The sequence below is a fragment of the Panicum virgatum genome, chromosome 9K, assembly GCF_016808335.1.
Source record: "Panicum virgatum strain AP13 chromosome 9K, P.virgatum_v5, whole genome shotgun sequence".
In the NCBI taxonomy this organism is placed as follows: domain Eukaryota; kingdom Viridiplantae; phylum Streptophyta; class Magnoliopsida; order Poales; family Poaceae; genus Panicum; species Panicum virgatum.
Window position 1 is genome coordinate 53,190,759 of NC_053144.1, and position 17,003 is coordinate 53,207,761.

Sequence of the window (17,003 nt, forward strand, 5' to 3'; positions counted from 1 at the left end):
AGGGGGGCAAGTGTTAGGGGCGTGCGGGGTGGGGCAGGGGCGCCGGAAGAGTTGTGTGTGGGGGGAGGGAGTGGATGGGGATGGAGTAAATGCTTGCTGAATGGGCCGCCGGCTTGGGCCAGCTGGGCTTCGTGGGGTTAAATTGCATATGGGTCTGGTTTTTCGGTTAACTAGTCCAAAAACCAACCGATCCGAAGATTTCAGTTCATGAGAATTGTGAACCGAACAGGAGAACTGAAATTCTCAATTCCGATTATCGATTAGTCCGATTCAATTCTTGATTTTCAGTTAAATTTGCTCGGCCCGAGCTGAATGCTCTTAGTAGCGGTGGCGATGGATCACGTTGCCGTTGGGGAGAGGGTGGATTATCCACGCCCATCCTCAGTTAATCCATATCCAAATGAGTGGATAATTACTCAATGGGTATAAATAATTCGATGGGTAGATAATAGACCTGCAAGTGAAGTTGGATGAAATGTATCCCACATCAAGAGCCGGACCCTAAAAATAAAATCTCGCGTTCACACTATAATTTTTTTATCAAAATTGACTTAAATTTGTTGGAGATGACTCAGTATGATCGGGAGCTACTCTGTAGAAAACAGTATGACTAGACCTACACGTGAGCCCCACGGCAAGAGCCGGACCCTGAAAATAAAACTTCACGTTCACACTATAAAATTTTATCAAAATTGACTGAAATTTGTTGGAAATGACTCAGTATGATCGACAGCTACTCTGTTCAAAGCTGTGTGGCTAGACTTATACGTGGGCCCCGAGTCAAGAGCCGGACCCTAAAAATAAAACCTCACGTTCACACTATAAAATTTTATCAAAATTGACTGAAATTTATTAGAGATGACTCAGTATGATCGGTAGTTTCTCTGTGCAAAACAGTGTGGCTAGACCTACAAGTAGACTCCACGTCAAGAGCCGGACTCTAAAAATAAAAACTCGCGTTCATACTATAAAATTTTATCAAAATTGACTAAAATTTGTTGTAGATGACTCAGTGTAACCGACAGCAAATCTGTGCAATGCAGTGTAGCTATACATACACGTGGGCCCCACGTCAAAGAGTGGAGCTACGGAATTTGAGAGAATAGAAAAAGAACAAACTAATGGGTACGTGGGTAAAACGGGTATTATCCATATATATTCTATCCATATCCAAATTAAGATGGATAATCTATACTCTATCTAAATACAACGGGTATGAATTTGGGTAAGGGTGGTGGGTATCCAGTGGCAACTTGAGCGATGGAGCCTGCAGAGGCGTGCGGAAAGCTGCTCGATTCGGCGAAAGTTCACGCTGGTGAGCAGCGGAACAGCTAATGGGCTGCGCTGGGCCGCTTTTTAGGAACAGGGTAGTTGGGCCGGCAGCAGCCTAGAGACGTGGACCTAAAAGATGGGCTTTGTCCTCAGGGAGACGGATAGGGATTGGGATTTCGATTTGGTTTCAAGATTCAAAAGCAAAAAAATTATTCTACATGTCTAATGATAATGATGCAAGAGAAAGTTTTGTTTCTTTCCACCCTTGCGGTTTAAAAATTTTACTAACTATCATGTGATATCTAAACGACTTTAAATTAAAAAGTGCACACTAGAACGACACTTCAATTTTGATACGGAGTTTTTCCCTTACTCGAGTCCATAGAAATACGATTTTTTTAAAAAAATTGAAATGCAGAGTATACGCACTCGTGACGGATCCTACCATTAGCCGGCACGGATACACCGCGAAGGCTTCTAACAAAAGTCGGCACCAGTAATCTCCAAGTATTTGTGATGGTGGATAGTAGTTGTGGAACTTGTAATCATCGGCTGAGCTAGCATATAGTATAGATGAGTATTATTTAGACAATAACATTTACGTGACCACCCAAATTAAAGTTTAGAAAGCCTTTCATGAAGAACACACAAGGAAGTAGGGGGGAAAACTTTCAAGCACGGTTCTAACAACCTGACGAAACCACCTCTACCTGAACCTCTCTTGCATGGTCCAGGGCTCCAGCCTCCAGGCCGGGCGATCGATGTGGGTCTCTCCTTCACACGCACGCCCATGCCCCTCAATCTGCTTCTGTCTCGCGCTCTCCTACCTGGAGGCCATGCATTTCATTGCAGCTGCAGCTAGCAGTTTCAAATTTCAACGATATCGTGCTCGCTGTCAGAGCCAGATCGTATATGCTTCCATGAAGTAATCGGTAACTGAACTGTACCTGCGTTTACTGTCTACCAAAAGCTGCTGGTCCCTTGCCTCTGCTCTTAGTATGACTTTTCAATTCCCCCAGCTTTTTTCGATCTCCAGGCAAAGTGAAGATTCCTCGGTGCTAATCATGAGCACAAGCACTGCAGCTGCAGTTCGTCGAAAGAAAAAAAGCACAAGCACTGCATCATCAGTATCGTCTATCAATATTCGACGGACCTGAGGATAAGCGATAAGAGGTTAAAGTTTGATAGGCCTAGGGACATGCACTTCGTCTAGGTCAGTCTGTTTTATTTCCCCTGTTCATTACGCAGCTGGGGCTCCACCAGTTCCCGAATCCGTACTGGCATGTCGCGGTCGAGGCCACGACGACATGAGCGGAAGGAAGCAAAAGCTACGACTTGTACGCTTCTGCCTTGGAGACACTATTGGGAAGAAGCTCGAGCATGGCAACCTTTTGGCATTTTCTACAGACGGGTAGCCATAGCGGCGGCCGCATGCACATTTTGCGAACGGAATGATAGCTCCAGATTCAGAATGATCGATTAGGAGGCCGAGGCCGAGATCAAGTAACACACTAACAGTTACCACCAACTAGCTTTGCCGCTGCAAGGGTGTGAGCTGAATTGGAAGCCGGCATGTCCTCCAGGTGATGATGACTCTACAGTAGCAGCAAGGGTCGAATGGTCGATGCATGGCTTGCAGGCAGGCGCAGCAGAGGCTGCGTGCGGACCTGCCACCTCCACCTGACCTGACCGCAGTGGAAATTGCCGCACCGGCCGGCCAAATTCATCTCTGCCGCAGGCCGTTTGATCGGTCAGCGACTGAACCACGGCCCTGCAGGGCCGAAGTGCCAGCGCAGGCGTCAGCGATGCAGGAGGCGATATCGGGGGGAATATCGCCCGTACGGGGACGGCGCCGATCAGTTCGCGCGTTGCGTGTGCCTGTCGGACGACCTGCAGCTGCAGCTGGAGCTCGATCCGTAGGAACTCTGAAGCATGGAAACAAATCGTATAGCTTTTCAGGAGATCCTCTTGATCTCAACCTGCTGCTGCAGGCTGTGAGCTGATCATTGTTCTACCAGGTAGAACAAGGCACGCAAGTTCAGAAAAGCTGCTGCTGCGGCAGCGCCAACGGCTTAAATTTTATAGGCGCACGTACACTCATGCTCCTGCTACCACCGATAGAACTAGGTGTATAGCCCGCACATTTGCGCGGCTAGTATTAAAAATTTAAAATTTACATGTCGTTGTACAAGGATATTTTAGACTAATTTTTATCGTAATGACTGTGGTGGGTAATTTTTATTTTTCTTTTTTCTCCGATTAACGTAGGAAATTCTAGACCTTGAAAGCGAACGTGGAGGCTCCGTTGGTTGGCCAAATAATAAGATAATAGATTCCTAAGAACAATCTTAAAGCAAGGGATAAAAAAGAAATAATTCGGACTCTAACTCTCTAAGGAAGACATGCATGAGTTTGTGCAGCTAACTTGCATGCGGGGAAAATTTAGGAAAAAAGCAATAGAGTAATCTTTGCAGTTTAAAATAGATGTTCATCATGCAGGTGCAAGAGCACTGAAAAATCGGCTAGAGTAGATGCTCCAGGTCGGTAAGACTTTTCAAAAGAGGGTCTTAACAACTTGTTCTGCAAGGGTGACATGATACCCACCTGGAGTCTGAAGTCAGTCTGAACCCCCAACCTGGTGCTCGCTCGCTCCGGTTCAGTACAACAAGATCTTGCTGGACCAATGGAGCATGCACACATCTCACTGAAGCGGGTCTACCAGCTAGTTCACATGCATCTTGCAGTGAGCTCGATCTCTATGTAGATGAGAGCACCTGGATGTACAAAAAGTGGTCAGCCTTTCAGGATAAGAACTGGGGAACACCTGAATGTAGAAAGTTCCTTCCTGCTCTGTATAATTTGGAGGGGATCATATGCATCCAGTCCTGCACTGCACTTTTGAGGGAGAGAGGGGGGGTGGGTATCAGCAGGTTTCTGACCGGATCAGTTCTCATGATGGGAATCAGTGGTCATACACGAGTAAGATTATTAGGGTGTGATGTTATAACACAGGCGCCTGAAAAATGAACATCTTCTCAGGGGGCGCATATGAACCATCCAATTCGAAACCGATGTTGCTCGTATGATCTTCCTCCTCAGTTCAGTAGTAATAAGCAGGGATGCAAGTTAGATAAATTTTAGATTATTACGTCGATCCAAAAAATTGATCAAATGAATTAGAATAGCATTCTGCATAAATAATTTGTGTGTGTGTGTGGGGGGGGGGGGGGGATGAACTAGATCGAGTGGCGTGCTATCATAATTAATTAGATGACCCAAAAACACCATTGGGTACTGTGTTGTGATACCATCGCACATAGGAGGCCATTTGATTTGGGGTCTACCTAAGAGATGCTCATTGGAGACCACACACCACACCAGAATCACGAGAAATTTGATAATGGAGTTCAACCGAGGCCTGCATCTCCAGCAACCACAGCGATACCGGCCACTCCGTTCCTTCGGTTTTTTCTCTCTCTTGAAATAAAAGCTCTTTTTATTTGAAATAGATAATCCTTTTTTGTGCACTACACAAATTAAACAGAAGTGGAAACAAAAGCTTCCACATTAGCAGATACTCTCAGGGCAACCTTACCGATTGCCATGCATACTACTGACACAATTTGTAGGGGGGGGGGGGTGGAATCCCATGTGCATTAGTGCATATCCTTGGTGTATCAGTAACAGACATAAAGTTCTTTGATCGATACATATAGTAGGGATTTTTTTTACTGAAATAGTGGGTGCAGTCAGCGAACAACATCAGTAGGTCAAATAAATCAGCATACGAAGTTAATGATAAATAAACTTAAATTTTATTTAGTTGAGAGAGATAGGCCACACTACTAGCTACTAGCGTGCGCGGCTTACTGGGACAAGGCAGCTAATAAATTACACCACAAGCATTACAAATTAAAGCAAGTCCAACACAAACGCAGATAACTAGATTAAGACTCTAAGACTCTAGGTGCTGGCACGTGAGATCACGAGCAGGCAGCAGCAGCTAGCAGAGCAGATGACAAATATTCCTTCCAGACTAATATTACCAGAGACGCAAAAGTCTAAAACTCGGTAGACAATAATAATGTACAGACCCAGGGTACACGCTGCTTTGGTTGATAGGGAGCGAAGACTATGCGCGCGCCCGGCAGCTAGCATGCAACTCTAACACTAACAGCGGCCGTGCCATGCTTGTTCCGGTGGTGCGTGGCATGGCGCAGGTCGCGATCTAGAGGTTGTGGGCGGCGAAGAAGGCCTCGACGTCGGCGCCGGAGTAGAAGTCCCTGCGGCGCTGCTGCTGCGCGACGACCCCCGCGGGGGGCCTCCTCTTCCTGGGCGCGGGCGGCGGGCAGTCCGCGGCCGCCTGGTCGCCGCCGGGCGTCCTGCACCCTGCCGGCGCCGCCTGCTGCGGCGGCGGCGAATCCTTGGTGTCTGCCTCGCGGCCCCGCCACTGCTGCTGCTCGAGGGGGAGACCCATGGGTGCCTACTGCCTCTGATCCACCGCGCGCGCGCACCCGATCGATCGATCGAGTGTCTCTCTGTCTGTCTCTCTCAGATGGCGGTGTCGTCGGTTACCAATGTGAAATACACTGGGATATGGGCGTGGATCGGCGAGTGGCCGGTCGCAGGGATGGGTGTTTATATAGAGCGAGCGAGCCAGCGAGCGCGGCCGGGGGATCAGGAGTAACGTACTGTACTTGTACGTGGCGGTGGTGGGCCGGGATTGTAGGAGAACGTGGGAGCGGGGCGGCTGGCTTGGCTGGAGAGCTGACCGGCCGGCCGGGTGCAATCGGACGCTAGCTGTGGGCTGCGGCGTGCCGCGAGAAGCATAGCTAGCTCTGTCCAGACGGAGGGAGGGGCATGCGAGCGGCTTGAGCGACTCGCTCTGATGATCCCCCACCCACGGGCCACGGGCTCCGGTTCGGGTGCGTGTACGACGACTGCTGGCTACCTCTCGGTCGGTAACTGATGACGACGAAAGAGGATCTAACACGGTCGTCGTCGATCGTGTCGACCGGCGGTTTCCGGACGCAATCAACCGCCTTAAAACTCGTGAATTAGGCTCCCTTGGGCGCGGTTAATTGGGACACTGACAGGGTTTAATTTCCTGATAATCTTATTTGACTTTGAGGTACGGTGCGACACAGATAGCTCTGCTTTCGCGCAGTTTTGAATGCCAAGGGACAAGGGTGTTTTTTCAAGGTTCTTGCAAGTGTTTTCAATAGGTGTTGCATTGTTTATAATGTGCTGTTCAGAATAGTTCCTTCAGAATATGACTGTGCGTATCTGGGCCGAATGCGTGCACCGACTGCCATTTCTCTTTCAACTTTCGGCCCATGCATTCCATTTCCCCATATTCTTTTTGTTTCCTTTTGTTATTACCCTACGGCAGAAGGATCCGAAAATATCACATGTAACTGGCGGTCAAACTATCACATAAGATGAAATAGTTTTTTATATTACTGGAACGATTGTTCAATCTTCAAAAAAATTATTATTCCGCATTAAAAAAATGTTTTGCAAAAAATTATTGAGGTACTTGTTTTTAAGATTTCGTAGCAAGGAATTCAGTGGTGCAATCATATTTTGATTTAGATATACTGCTTTTAGAAAATATGATTGTGTGACACCTTGACTGTTGGTCACACGTGTGACTCCTAATAGTCCCCATTCCTGGCTTGTGCAGTTGAGGTTCAAATAATTTTTTGCTGTTGTTTCAATTTTATTATTGACCTTTTTTCGCTTGCACAATTTCCTATTTAGTGGTCAATTTCGTATAATTAGGATGAAGTCCAAGTTTTAGGAAAAATGTGGTTAACATTTCTGTACAAAATCCTAAAATTTATAAATATCAATGTCAAAGATGTGAATAGATTGAAAATAATTTTAAGAACCGTGGGTACATGCCGAGGAGGCCTTTTTGTAGTGGTGCACACATACATAAACCATCATACTATGCATGCATTGTGATTTGTGTGCTTGTACATGACCTTGGGATAAAGGAAAACAAATAATGGGAAACTGGATTTAGGAAAACACTTTCTAATTTTCCAAGTTGTTTTGCATCATGGGATGCATACAGCTTTGTTCTAATTACACAATTTCTTCACTAGTTTCAATATATTGTAGAAGAAATATAGTGTTAAGGATCTTGTAAAGCCAAATTAGCTATAACAAAATGAGAATGGAGGGAGTGTAAGAAGTTTCATATACATCTTACTAATACTAATTGAAGGCTCATTTTGAAGCCTTTGACGTGAAGCACCTAGGATCACTCTAAAAAATAGAGAAATTCTGGAATTCTCACAAAAAATAGAAACACCCGGTCATCAATCCGACAACTCTAATCATAATAGTCATTGAATCTGTTATCTTTCCTAATAAATTGTCAACCTCTGCTATTATGAAAATAGAATAAAGTAACCCCCTAAACATATATCTAAATTACCCACCTCTACCATTATAAAAAACATAAAGTAACCCTCTAATCTCCGTGTACATTACCTACCTATGCCATTCTAAAAATAATGAAAATGACCTCCTAAATTTGCATATAATTATCTAATAATTATGTCATTATTAAAACTTAATGTAACCCCTGAATCTGATAAATTATAATAAAATGTTAAAGTATACCAGTATAAAACTCTTAATTACTATTTATATCATTATTAATATATTTTTATTTTTATATTTATATAAGAAAACTACCCACGATATATGTCACCATGTATTCATGTTTGGTGGAAGAAATAAGAATACCAATTCACAAACAAATGGTTCAATTATATATATATATGACGAATTTTTTCTACACTCGCGTGTATCTACTCTCATCATCAGTATACCACCGTGCGTATGCTCTCATACTCATTTATCACTTTGAGTATATTCACATACTTATTCTAACATACTTCAAAGGTATATACATGAAAATTTTCAAAAAGCGGTCCTATTTTTTAAATATATATGATTATACCTTATTATTAGTATATAAAATAAGTATGTCCACATACTTTATCTATGGTTAGATACCTAATGTATATACCATCATAAATGTTCAAGTATGATCACATACTCCATGTACATACTCTTTGTTGGGTCAGATACGTAATATATGATAAGATACACATGTGAGAGTAGCTACAAGCGAGTGTAGAATGGAATTTTCCTATATATATATATATCAAACACACATGGAGGTGTGATGCAAAATGGAATCTATTGCAACTAGATAATGATAAGTGTGTATGTTAGAGTATGTGTAAGAATACTTGATAGTAGATGAAATAGGATGTGAGATAGATAATTATAGTTACCAGCTACAAGTCCTTTTTTATTAATTCTGATTAGCCCGTGCGTGCACGGATTGATAGGCTAGTTCGATTGACTTCAAGAAAGCACGTACACCAGCTACTGTAACCTATCCATTTATCCAATACAAAAGAAACTAACACTATGATACGTCGATGCCAATTTATCCAGACACCACTAGCTAGAAACTTGTGGGCAATCTTCTCACCCATCGAGGTTCCTTACGATGAGAGGCATCCCATTCTTGGGAGTCAACGAGACGACATACTTCGGCTTGTGAACATACTTGGGGGACAGCGACAAGGAGAACTTGCTGAGGATGATCGCCATGACGATCTGCGCCTCCACGACGCCGAAGCTCTGCCCCGTGCAGGCTCTTGGGCCGAGGGAGAAGGCCAGCAGCGCATTGGGGTCCCTGGCGGCCCTCGAGACGCCGTTCTTGAACCTCATGGGGTTGAACTCGTCGGCGTCGGCGCCCCACACCTCCTTGTCCCGCTGCAGCATGCCGATGGGGATCGACACCGCCGTGCCCCGGGGCACCCTGACGCCCCCGAGCACGGCGTCGGAGGTGGCCGTCCGTTGGATGAACACGATCGGGGGGTACAGCCTCAGCGTCTCGAGCAGAACCATGTGGAGCTGCACGTACATGTTGGAATGTTGGGATAGATGTCTCGATCGCTCGCGTCACATGTCGAGAGCGAGGTTCGTATATATGTACCAGTTTTAATCTGGCGAGGACGTCGGTGTTGGGGACGACGCCGCCGCTGGCGTCGCCGGAGAATTCGCGGAGGACCTCCTCCCGGACCTTCTCCTGCCAGTGCGGGTGCGTGCTGAGCAGGAACATCGCCCAGACGATGAGGGTGGCGGTGGTCTCCTGCCCCGCGCCAAAGAAGGTCTTGCACTCGTCGATCACCTCGTCGGTGGTCAGCGTCCCGTCGCTCCCTGCTTGCCGCTCCGGCGACCACGCCTCCAGCATCAGCCCGAGCAGGTCGTCGCCGTATCCGCCGCCGCCGCGGCCGCCGTCGCAGGTGGCGTCGTCCTTGGCGGCCACCCGCGCCTCCATCATCGCCATGATCTTGGTCCTCACCAGCTTGTCCAGGCGCCGCGCCTTCAGGTTGCGCCGAGTCGGCAGATACCTGATAAAATGGATAAAAATGAAAACAAATTCGAACTTGTTCATGATGCCATGATCGATCGAGAGCTCTGATCCATGGACGTTTTTACAGTGGATCGGAGGCCACGATCTGCTGCTACGTGTACTTATTAATTACTACCAGAGTATCGGGGCATCCAGCATGGCCGCGGCGCCCATCGCCTGCATCTCGTGCAGCAGCTGGAGGACCTCGCCGGCGTCCTGGTCCCTCGTGCCGAAAGCCACGCGGCCGATGATCCCTGCTGTCAGGTCGGAGATGGCGCGGTCTACTCGTATCTCCGCCGCTCGCTGAGCGCCGCTCTGCAGTATCTGGTCGCGCCAGCGCCGCGTCATCTGCTCCGTTGCTTCCGCCGTCACTGCCGACATGCTCTGAAACACGAGGCAGATCGATCATAAACAACATGACCAATGCAAAGTCAGCTGCTAAATCTGTTCATATATATGTATATATATAAATAATTAAGTGCATTATAGTAAATCTGGCGGTGACCTTGATCCTCTCGTGGTTGAAAGCTGGGAGGACAACTTTCCTGTGGCGTCTCCAGTCGTCGCCGTTGGCTAGTATGAGCCCGTTGCCCAGGAGGACCTTCAGAATGGGGAGCATGAAATCCTTGGCGAACAGGCCCGTCCTGTCCGTCAGCACCTCCTTGATCAGCTCTAAATCGACAGAGAAGATTGCAGGGACTGGCCCGATCCAGTACACGAACGTTCTCCCTGAATGAGCAAGGAGATCGAAGAATTTATACATACTCCTACTGGTTGTGGTGGTTCACAGTGTCGATCAAATTTGTTTATTTACCATAGTCCGCGACCCATTTGTGGAAGGGCGGCAGCAGGAAGGGCATGATGTCGTGGGAGGCGGCGTCGAGGGGCGGGGCCCCTCTCCGGCGAGCCACCGCCAGCCGCTTCGCCTCCGGCAGGGACCCGGCCAGGAACCTGTAGGGCAGGCCCCGGAGCCCCTGCCTCGCGAGCGACCGCGCCACGGCCCGCGGCCGCCACACGAGGCGCCACGCCGCGAGCAGCAGCAGCGCCACCGCCGCCGCCGCCAGGAGGAGAGCGCCGAGGATGAGCAGGGGCGCCCACGCGTCGGCCCCCATGCCGCCACCAGGCGGCTATTCATTCATTCAGCTCGTATGAACGGTGCGTCGTGCCTCTTCTCTCCTGGTTCTTGTTCCAGCTGATGATAAGATTGGGAGGTTTCCTCGCCGGCCGGCCTGGCCGCCCGCCCCACGCGTCCGTCGTGACTCGTGACCCATGCTGGTTTCTCTCGCAGGAACTCCTCTCTGCTGCTTGGTGCGTGTGTGTGTGGAGAGAGAGTTGGGTTTTATGTGCGCGTAGATCGTGTGACGTGAAGATACACCATACACATGCATCACAAGCAAGAATCAGCTGGCTGGAGGTACCTAGGCCCTGTTTGGATAATTTAGCTCTTGGGCTAATTTGAGGACTTAAGTTTAGTGTTTGAATTCGCCCTCTAAAGTTTAGCTTCTAGAGTTGTGTGGATCTATGGACTAATTTGAGGACTAAAATTTACCCTTTGTCGAGTGTAATTGGGGCTTTGCCGAGTGTTTGGGACACTCGGCAAAGAGCCTATGTCCCGTAGTGTATCTTCTATGCATGGGGAGCGAGGAGAAAACTAATTTTTCGGTGAAGCCAATGCAGAAATAGTCTCAATAAGCACCTCTTAGAAATGCTAATTTTTTAGAAGGGGCTAATTCACCTTGGCCTCAAATAGCCCCACCTATTTGAATCCTTTGGAACTAAAAGGGGCTAAAAGCTAAGCTAAGGGAAGAGGCTAATTTTTAGCCCCTGGATCATATCACCCTAGTATTTATGCGTTTGTCGTGACCGATGCTGGTTCCTCGATCTCGCAGGAACTCTCCACTGCTTGGTGCTTGTGTACAGAGAGAGTTGGGTTTTATGTGCGTGTAGATCGTGTGACGTGAAGATACACCATACATGCATCACAAGCAAGAATCTGGCTGGAGGTACCTAGGCCCTGTCTGGATAACTAGGTAGAATCACGCGCTCCGCCGCGTGAAGAAAAAAAAGCAAAAGATAAAAAAGAAGAAGAGGGGAAAAGCATACAAAAGAGGGGGGGGAAGAAAAGGAAAAAGGAGAGAAAAAAGAGAAAAGCCAAAAATGGCCGGCGCTCTCCCGTCCACCTCGGAAGCGCCGGTCGCCTCCTCCTTCCCCGGCGCCCCGCCTCCGCCTCCGCTGCGCCGCCTCCCTCCTTCCCTCCTCGAGCGCGCGCGCACCATAGCGGACCTCCTCGAGCTCCACAATGCGCCATGGCGGGCCGCATCGAGCTCCGCAACACGCCATGGCGGGCCGCGTCGAGCTCGGCCGCGCGCCATGGCGGGCTGCGTCGAGCTCCGCCGCGCGCCATGGTGATCGTCGTTGCCCTCGACGGAGGCTATGGCAGGCGAGCTCCCCGGATCTGCGCGCCTACATCTCGAGCCGGCGAGCGGCGGGCCTGGCGGCGGAGCTCCATGCCAAGCTCTCGTTCCTCCCCGCGTTCCGGCTGAGGTTGAGCTTGCGGAGCGTGGGCGCGAGCGCACGGAAGGTGGGCGGGATGCCGCCGGCGAGGCGGTTGCCGAAGAGCGAGATGGACTCGAGCGGGGAGGCGCGCGAGGGAGGGCGCGAGCGCGCCGGCGAGGCCCACACCGTGGATCCGTAGGCGCTGCACGGCCCCGGAGGCCGGGCCGCAGGTGATGCCGACGTCGCGAGCACCCCGGCCGGGTCCGCGTTGATGGCAGTCTTGAAGTCCAGCAGCGCCGGGATGGAGCGGGGGTGGGGAGGGGCGGGAACCTCGCGGACGGCAGCACCGGAGGGCAGAGCCGATCAGATCCGCCACCGGCAGACGGCGGGGGTCGAGGGGTGGGGAACCCGGGAGGGTTCGGCGGCCAAGGGAGGCGAACGGTGGCAGGGGCAGAGGGCTGTGAGGCGGCGGCGGGGGCGGAGGGCTGCGGGGCGGCGGCGGGGAGCGCTAGGGCTAGGGTTAAGGGAGGGGCGGGGGAGGTCGGGGGACGGGGGGTGCGCTGGGGGTGAGAGGCCGTAGAGGGGGGTGGCGCGGAGGGGGGTTTTTGCAAAAATATATGGACGGCGGGTTCGAATAAAAGAACTTGAAGGGTCTTTTTGCAAAAAGGCCAAGGAACAGCGCGGATCGACCCCCTGCGATGGATCAGACGGCTCGCGTCGGGCTACTCTCTCTGGCGAGACGCGTCGCTCCCTGAGCAACGGAGCGCTCGCAGGCGTCTCTTCCCACGACGGATAGTATATAGAGTATTAGCTCTTAGGCTAATTTGAGGACTCAAGTTTAGTGCTTGAATTAGCCCTCTACTCCCTCAGTCCCAAAAACAAGTCACTCTAGGATTCAAAAATTGTCTCAAAAAACAAGTCATTATATCCTATTTAGAAAACGCATGTGCATGTAAGAATCAATTAGTGTCAAATATGAATAATAAATAGGGGGCAAACATGATCATTTTACATTCTTGTTAATTTATCATAGAATTCATAAGATGACTTGTTTTTTGGGATGGAGGGAGTAAAGTTTAGCTCCTAGAGTTGTTTGGATTCATAAACTAATTTGAGGACTAAAGTATATATCTCATTCATTGGCTTTAACTTCCATGCATGGGGAGTGAGGAGAAAACTAATTTTTTGGTGGGGCTCATGCAAAAATAGCCTTAATAAGCACCTCTTGAAGAGGCTAATTCACTTTAGCCTCAAACAGCCCCACCTGTTTGGATCTTTTGGGGCTATAAAAGGGAAGGGGCTATTTTTAGCCCTTGGATCCAAACAGGGCCCTAGTATATATGTGTTGTGTTGTCATAGATTTTATTTTTAGAAAGAACATCTTGTTGTTGTTGGTTCTGAGCTCGGCTTAATTTGGTCTCTAAACTATAAAATATAAATATGTCAAATTTAGTCCCTGCGCTTTCCTAACCGGTTCACATTCCGATGTAGCATGCCACATAGATAGAGTTTTCGGTAGTCACCACCAAGTCGGCGTGGGTTGTAAATACTCTTTTTACCCTCCATCCAAATAATATCATCAATTGGCGGAACTATTTTCCTTCGATTGATTCTGCCCTCCTTCGGTTAAGCTATGGCCCACCAATCTAATGTGAGAGGTATGAGACGTATGATAAGTCCAATTTGAGTAAAAAGTATTTTAAAAAGTTTTCGTTATACCTGGACAAAAACGTCACCGTTTATCACACACCGGCCGGTGGTCGTACATTTATTCTCACACATTACAATGAGGTTTTTGCAACGTTTGTCACCCATCTAGATTCTTCACGATAAGAGGCATCCCACTCCTGGGAGTCAAGGACAGTAGATATTTCGGCTTGTGAACGTACTTGGGTGAGAGGGAGAAGGAGAACTTGCTGAGGATCATCGCCATGGCGACCTGCGCCTCCACGATGCCGAAGCTCTGCCCCGTGCACACCCTCGGACCCATGGAGAATGTCAGCAGCGCCTTGGGGTCCTTGGCAGCCCTGGCGGCGCCGTGCTCGAACCTCGTGGGGTTGAACTCGTCGGCGTCGGGGCCCCAGACCTCCCTGTCCCGGTGCAGCATGGCGATGGGGATCGACACCACGGTCCCTCGCGGCACCTTGATGCCTCCGAGGACGACGTCCATGGCGGCCCGCCGCTGGATGTAGACGAACGGCGGGTAGAGGCGCGACGCCTCCAGCAGAACCATGTGCAGCTGCAAGCATGCGTGTGCGTGAATCGTGATCAGTTTAATTACATGCTGGCACCTGATGGTGATCGTCGTCTCCGAGAGGTGATCGAGATGCGGATCGGAGCTTATTAATTACCAGCTTCAGCTGGCCGAGGACGTCGGCGCCGGGGGCCTCGCCGGCGCCGCCGTCGGGGAATTCCCGGAGGACCTCCTCTCGGACCCTGTCCTGCCACTCCGGGTGCGCGGCGAGCAGGAACATGGCCCAGACGAGGAGGGTGGCGGTGGTCTCCTGCCCCGCGGCGAAGAAGGTCTTGCACTCGTCGACCACCTCGTCCGTCGTCAGCGTCTCGGCGCCCGCCCGCCGCTGCGGCGTCCACGCCTCCAGCAGCAGCCCGAGCAGGTCGCCGTTCCCGCACTCGCCGCCGCCGCTCATGGCGGCCAGCCGCGCCTGCATGATCGACATGATCTTGCTCCGGAGCTGCTTGTTCACGCGCCGAACCTGCCAGTTCCGGCGAGTCGGCAGATACCTGAACGAGAAGAGATTTGCAATTACAATTACTCCCCCCGACCCCCCGTGCATGCCATGAGCTAGCTAGGGATTCAGAAGCGAGCGCTCCATGCTCTAGCTACCAGAGGATTGGAGGATCCAGCGTGGCCGCTGTGGCGAGCTTCTGCATCTTCCGCATGAAGGCGACGACCTCCTCGACGTCCTGGTGGCTGGTGCCGAAGGCGACGCGGCCGTTGATCCTGGAGGTCAGGTCGTTGAAGGCGACGATCATGTCTATCTCGGCCGCCGCTCCCTTGCCGCCGCTTTGGCGGGCCTGCTCGCGCCATTGCTGCATCATCTGCTTCGTGACCTCCGCCGCCACCGCCGACATGCTCTGATCAAACACAGTGTATGCAAATCTCATCAGCCAGCAGCTGCTACATACTGACGAGATGTAGGGGGAGGCGTGCGCGCGCGACCTTGATCTTGTCATGGGTGAAGGCCGGAAGAACCACCTTCCGGTGCCGTTTCCAGTCGTCTCCATTGATGAACACGACCCCGTTGCCGAAGAGGGAGTTGAGCACGGGGACCAGGAAGTCCTTCTGGTACAGGCCCGTCCTGTCCGCGAGCACTTGCTTAACCAGCTGGAGATCAGTAGAGAAGAGGGCGGGAATGGGACCGATCCAGAACAGAAATGTTTTCCCTGAGCAAGTAAACAGCTGAAAATTAGTAGTGAGCATGCCTTGAGAATTAGGTAAAGTACGTCTTGCTTGAAGATAAGGTAGCTGGAACTGTGCATGCAAGTGGCTCACGACCAACCATTTTTTTTCCATATCTATCGAAACTACATGTTCTCTGTGTAGAACTTTACATATCTCGGAATTCCCTTCCTCGAGGGGTTAATTTGCATATCAATTCCTTCATTCCTTGGCTGAAAAAAAGGAAGGGGAGAAAGAAGAAGCAGCCATGGGAGAGATTACCATAGTCGGCGACCCATCTGTGGAACTGCGGCAGCAGGACTGGCATGATGTCGTGGCAGGTGGCGTCGAGGGGCGCCACCCCGACCCGGCCGGCCACCAGCAGCCGCTTCATCTCCGGCAGGGACCCGGCCAGGAACGTGTAGGGCGGGCCACGGACCCCCTGCCGCGCGAACGCCCGCGCCACCGCGCGCGGCCGCCACGCGAGGAACCACAGCGCGAGCAGCGCCGCCGCCGCCATGAGAGCGGCCGCCGCCACCGCCACCGCCGCCGCCATGCCGCCGAGACGAGACTGCTAGCTGCTGCTGCTAGCTCCCCCGCTCACTGAAACCTAGCCATCATGTGTGTCGGCGCGTGGAGCGTTTGGTGTTCATATTGCCGCGGGTGTCATAAGCATGTGGCTCAGCTAGTGAATTAGCAGCATGCGGTTTGGCAGCAGCTAGCTAGCGCGTCCGTGCCATGAGTGAGTTTATCGAGAAGAACCAGAGCTGTGGTTGGTCGGAAGGCCTAATAGTCCTACGGAAAACGCCTTGCTGGGTATTACAAGACTTGCTTGTGATTAATTGTCGAGTTTCCGTGTACAGTGTTGATGATAGGACGCAAATCCAAGAAAGTCGCCGGAAGGATGACACTTCACCGTTCAGACGTAAGGTCCGCAATTGAGGATCCGGACGAGTTGGAGAATGGACAATTCAGAGATTGTTACTTGTTTAGTGTGTGCCCCCTCGCCCTACGTACCCTAGCTAGGTGTGAGAGGTCATGAACACCTCGAGCACTGTTACGTCGGTGTGGTGGCTAACACTGTCATCTACAAATTAAACCAAGTTTTTTTTCAATAATTATTAGCCACAAATGAGATTCTGTGCTGCCTTATTAGCTCTATGTCCCGTGTTTATGTGTCTCTTTTCTCTTGTTTTTTTTTTACGAAACTGGATCTTTTCTCTTGTTTATAACTTTGTGTGCGCTGGTCATTTCGTCTTCTTTTTCTAAAGGGAGTATTGGACCATTTTTTGCTTTTCTTAAAGGGATGGTGACCGGCAAAACATGACGCCTCAGATTACATAATTTGACTACGGCCCAGATCGGTAGCAAACAACCTTTGAA

At 50.2% G+C, this 17,003-nt stretch overlaps 3 protein-coding genes and 1 long non-coding RNA gene across 4 annotated transcripts; 1 reads left to right on the forward strand and 3 right to left on the reverse strand.

Annotated features, from left to right (window-relative positions):
• Positions 1 to 2,010: 2,010 nt before the first annotated feature.
• LOC120648796 lies at positions 2,011 to 2,744 on the forward strand. Its single transcript, XR_005665088.1, has 2 exons — positions 2,011 to 2,204; positions 2,309 to 2,744. It is a non-coding gene; the product is annotated as an uncharacterized LOC120648796 (long non-coding RNA).
• A 2,327-nt stretch (positions 2,745 to 5,071) lies between these two features.
• On the reverse strand, positions 5,072 to 6,079 carry LOC120648797. The gene has a single exon (XM_039925452.1). It carries the CDS (start codon positions 5,747 to 5,749, stop codon positions 5,501 to 5,503), a length of 249 nt encoding a protein of 82 aa, XP_039781386.1. The 5' UTR covers positions 5,750 to 6,079; the 3' UTR covers positions 5,072 to 5,500.
• A 2,474-nt stretch (positions 6,080 to 8,553) lies between these two features.
• LOC120652239 (cytochrome P450 709B2-like) lies at positions 8,554 to 11,835 on the reverse strand. Its single transcript, XM_039930004.1, has 5 exons — positions 10,539 to 11,835; positions 10,230 to 10,453; positions 9,861 to 10,108; positions 9,305 to 9,722; positions 8,554 to 9,222 (listed from the first exon to the last, which is right to left on the reverse strand). The coding sequence occupies exons 1-5, from the start codon at positions 10,834 to 10,836 to the stop codon at positions 8,791 to 8,793; spliced, it is 1,620 nt and encodes a 539-aa protein (XP_039785938.1). The 5' UTR covers positions 10,837 to 11,835; the 3' UTR covers positions 8,554 to 8,790.
• Positions 11,836 to 13,893: 2,058 nt separating this feature from the next.
• Positions 13,894 to 16,420, reverse strand: LOC120652240 (cytochrome P450 709B2-like). The gene is made up of 5 exons (XM_039930005.1): positions 15,903 to 16,420; positions 15,402 to 15,625; positions 15,066 to 15,316; positions 14,572 to 14,962; positions 13,894 to 14,459 (listed from the first exon to the last, which is right to left on the reverse strand). Exons 1-5 carry the CDS (start codon positions 16,174 to 16,176, stop codon positions 14,028 to 14,030), a joined length of 1,572 nt encoding a protein of 523 aa, XP_039785939.1. The 5' UTR covers positions 16,177 to 16,420; the 3' UTR covers positions 13,894 to 14,027.
• Positions 16,421 to 17,003: the final 583 nt, after the last annotated feature.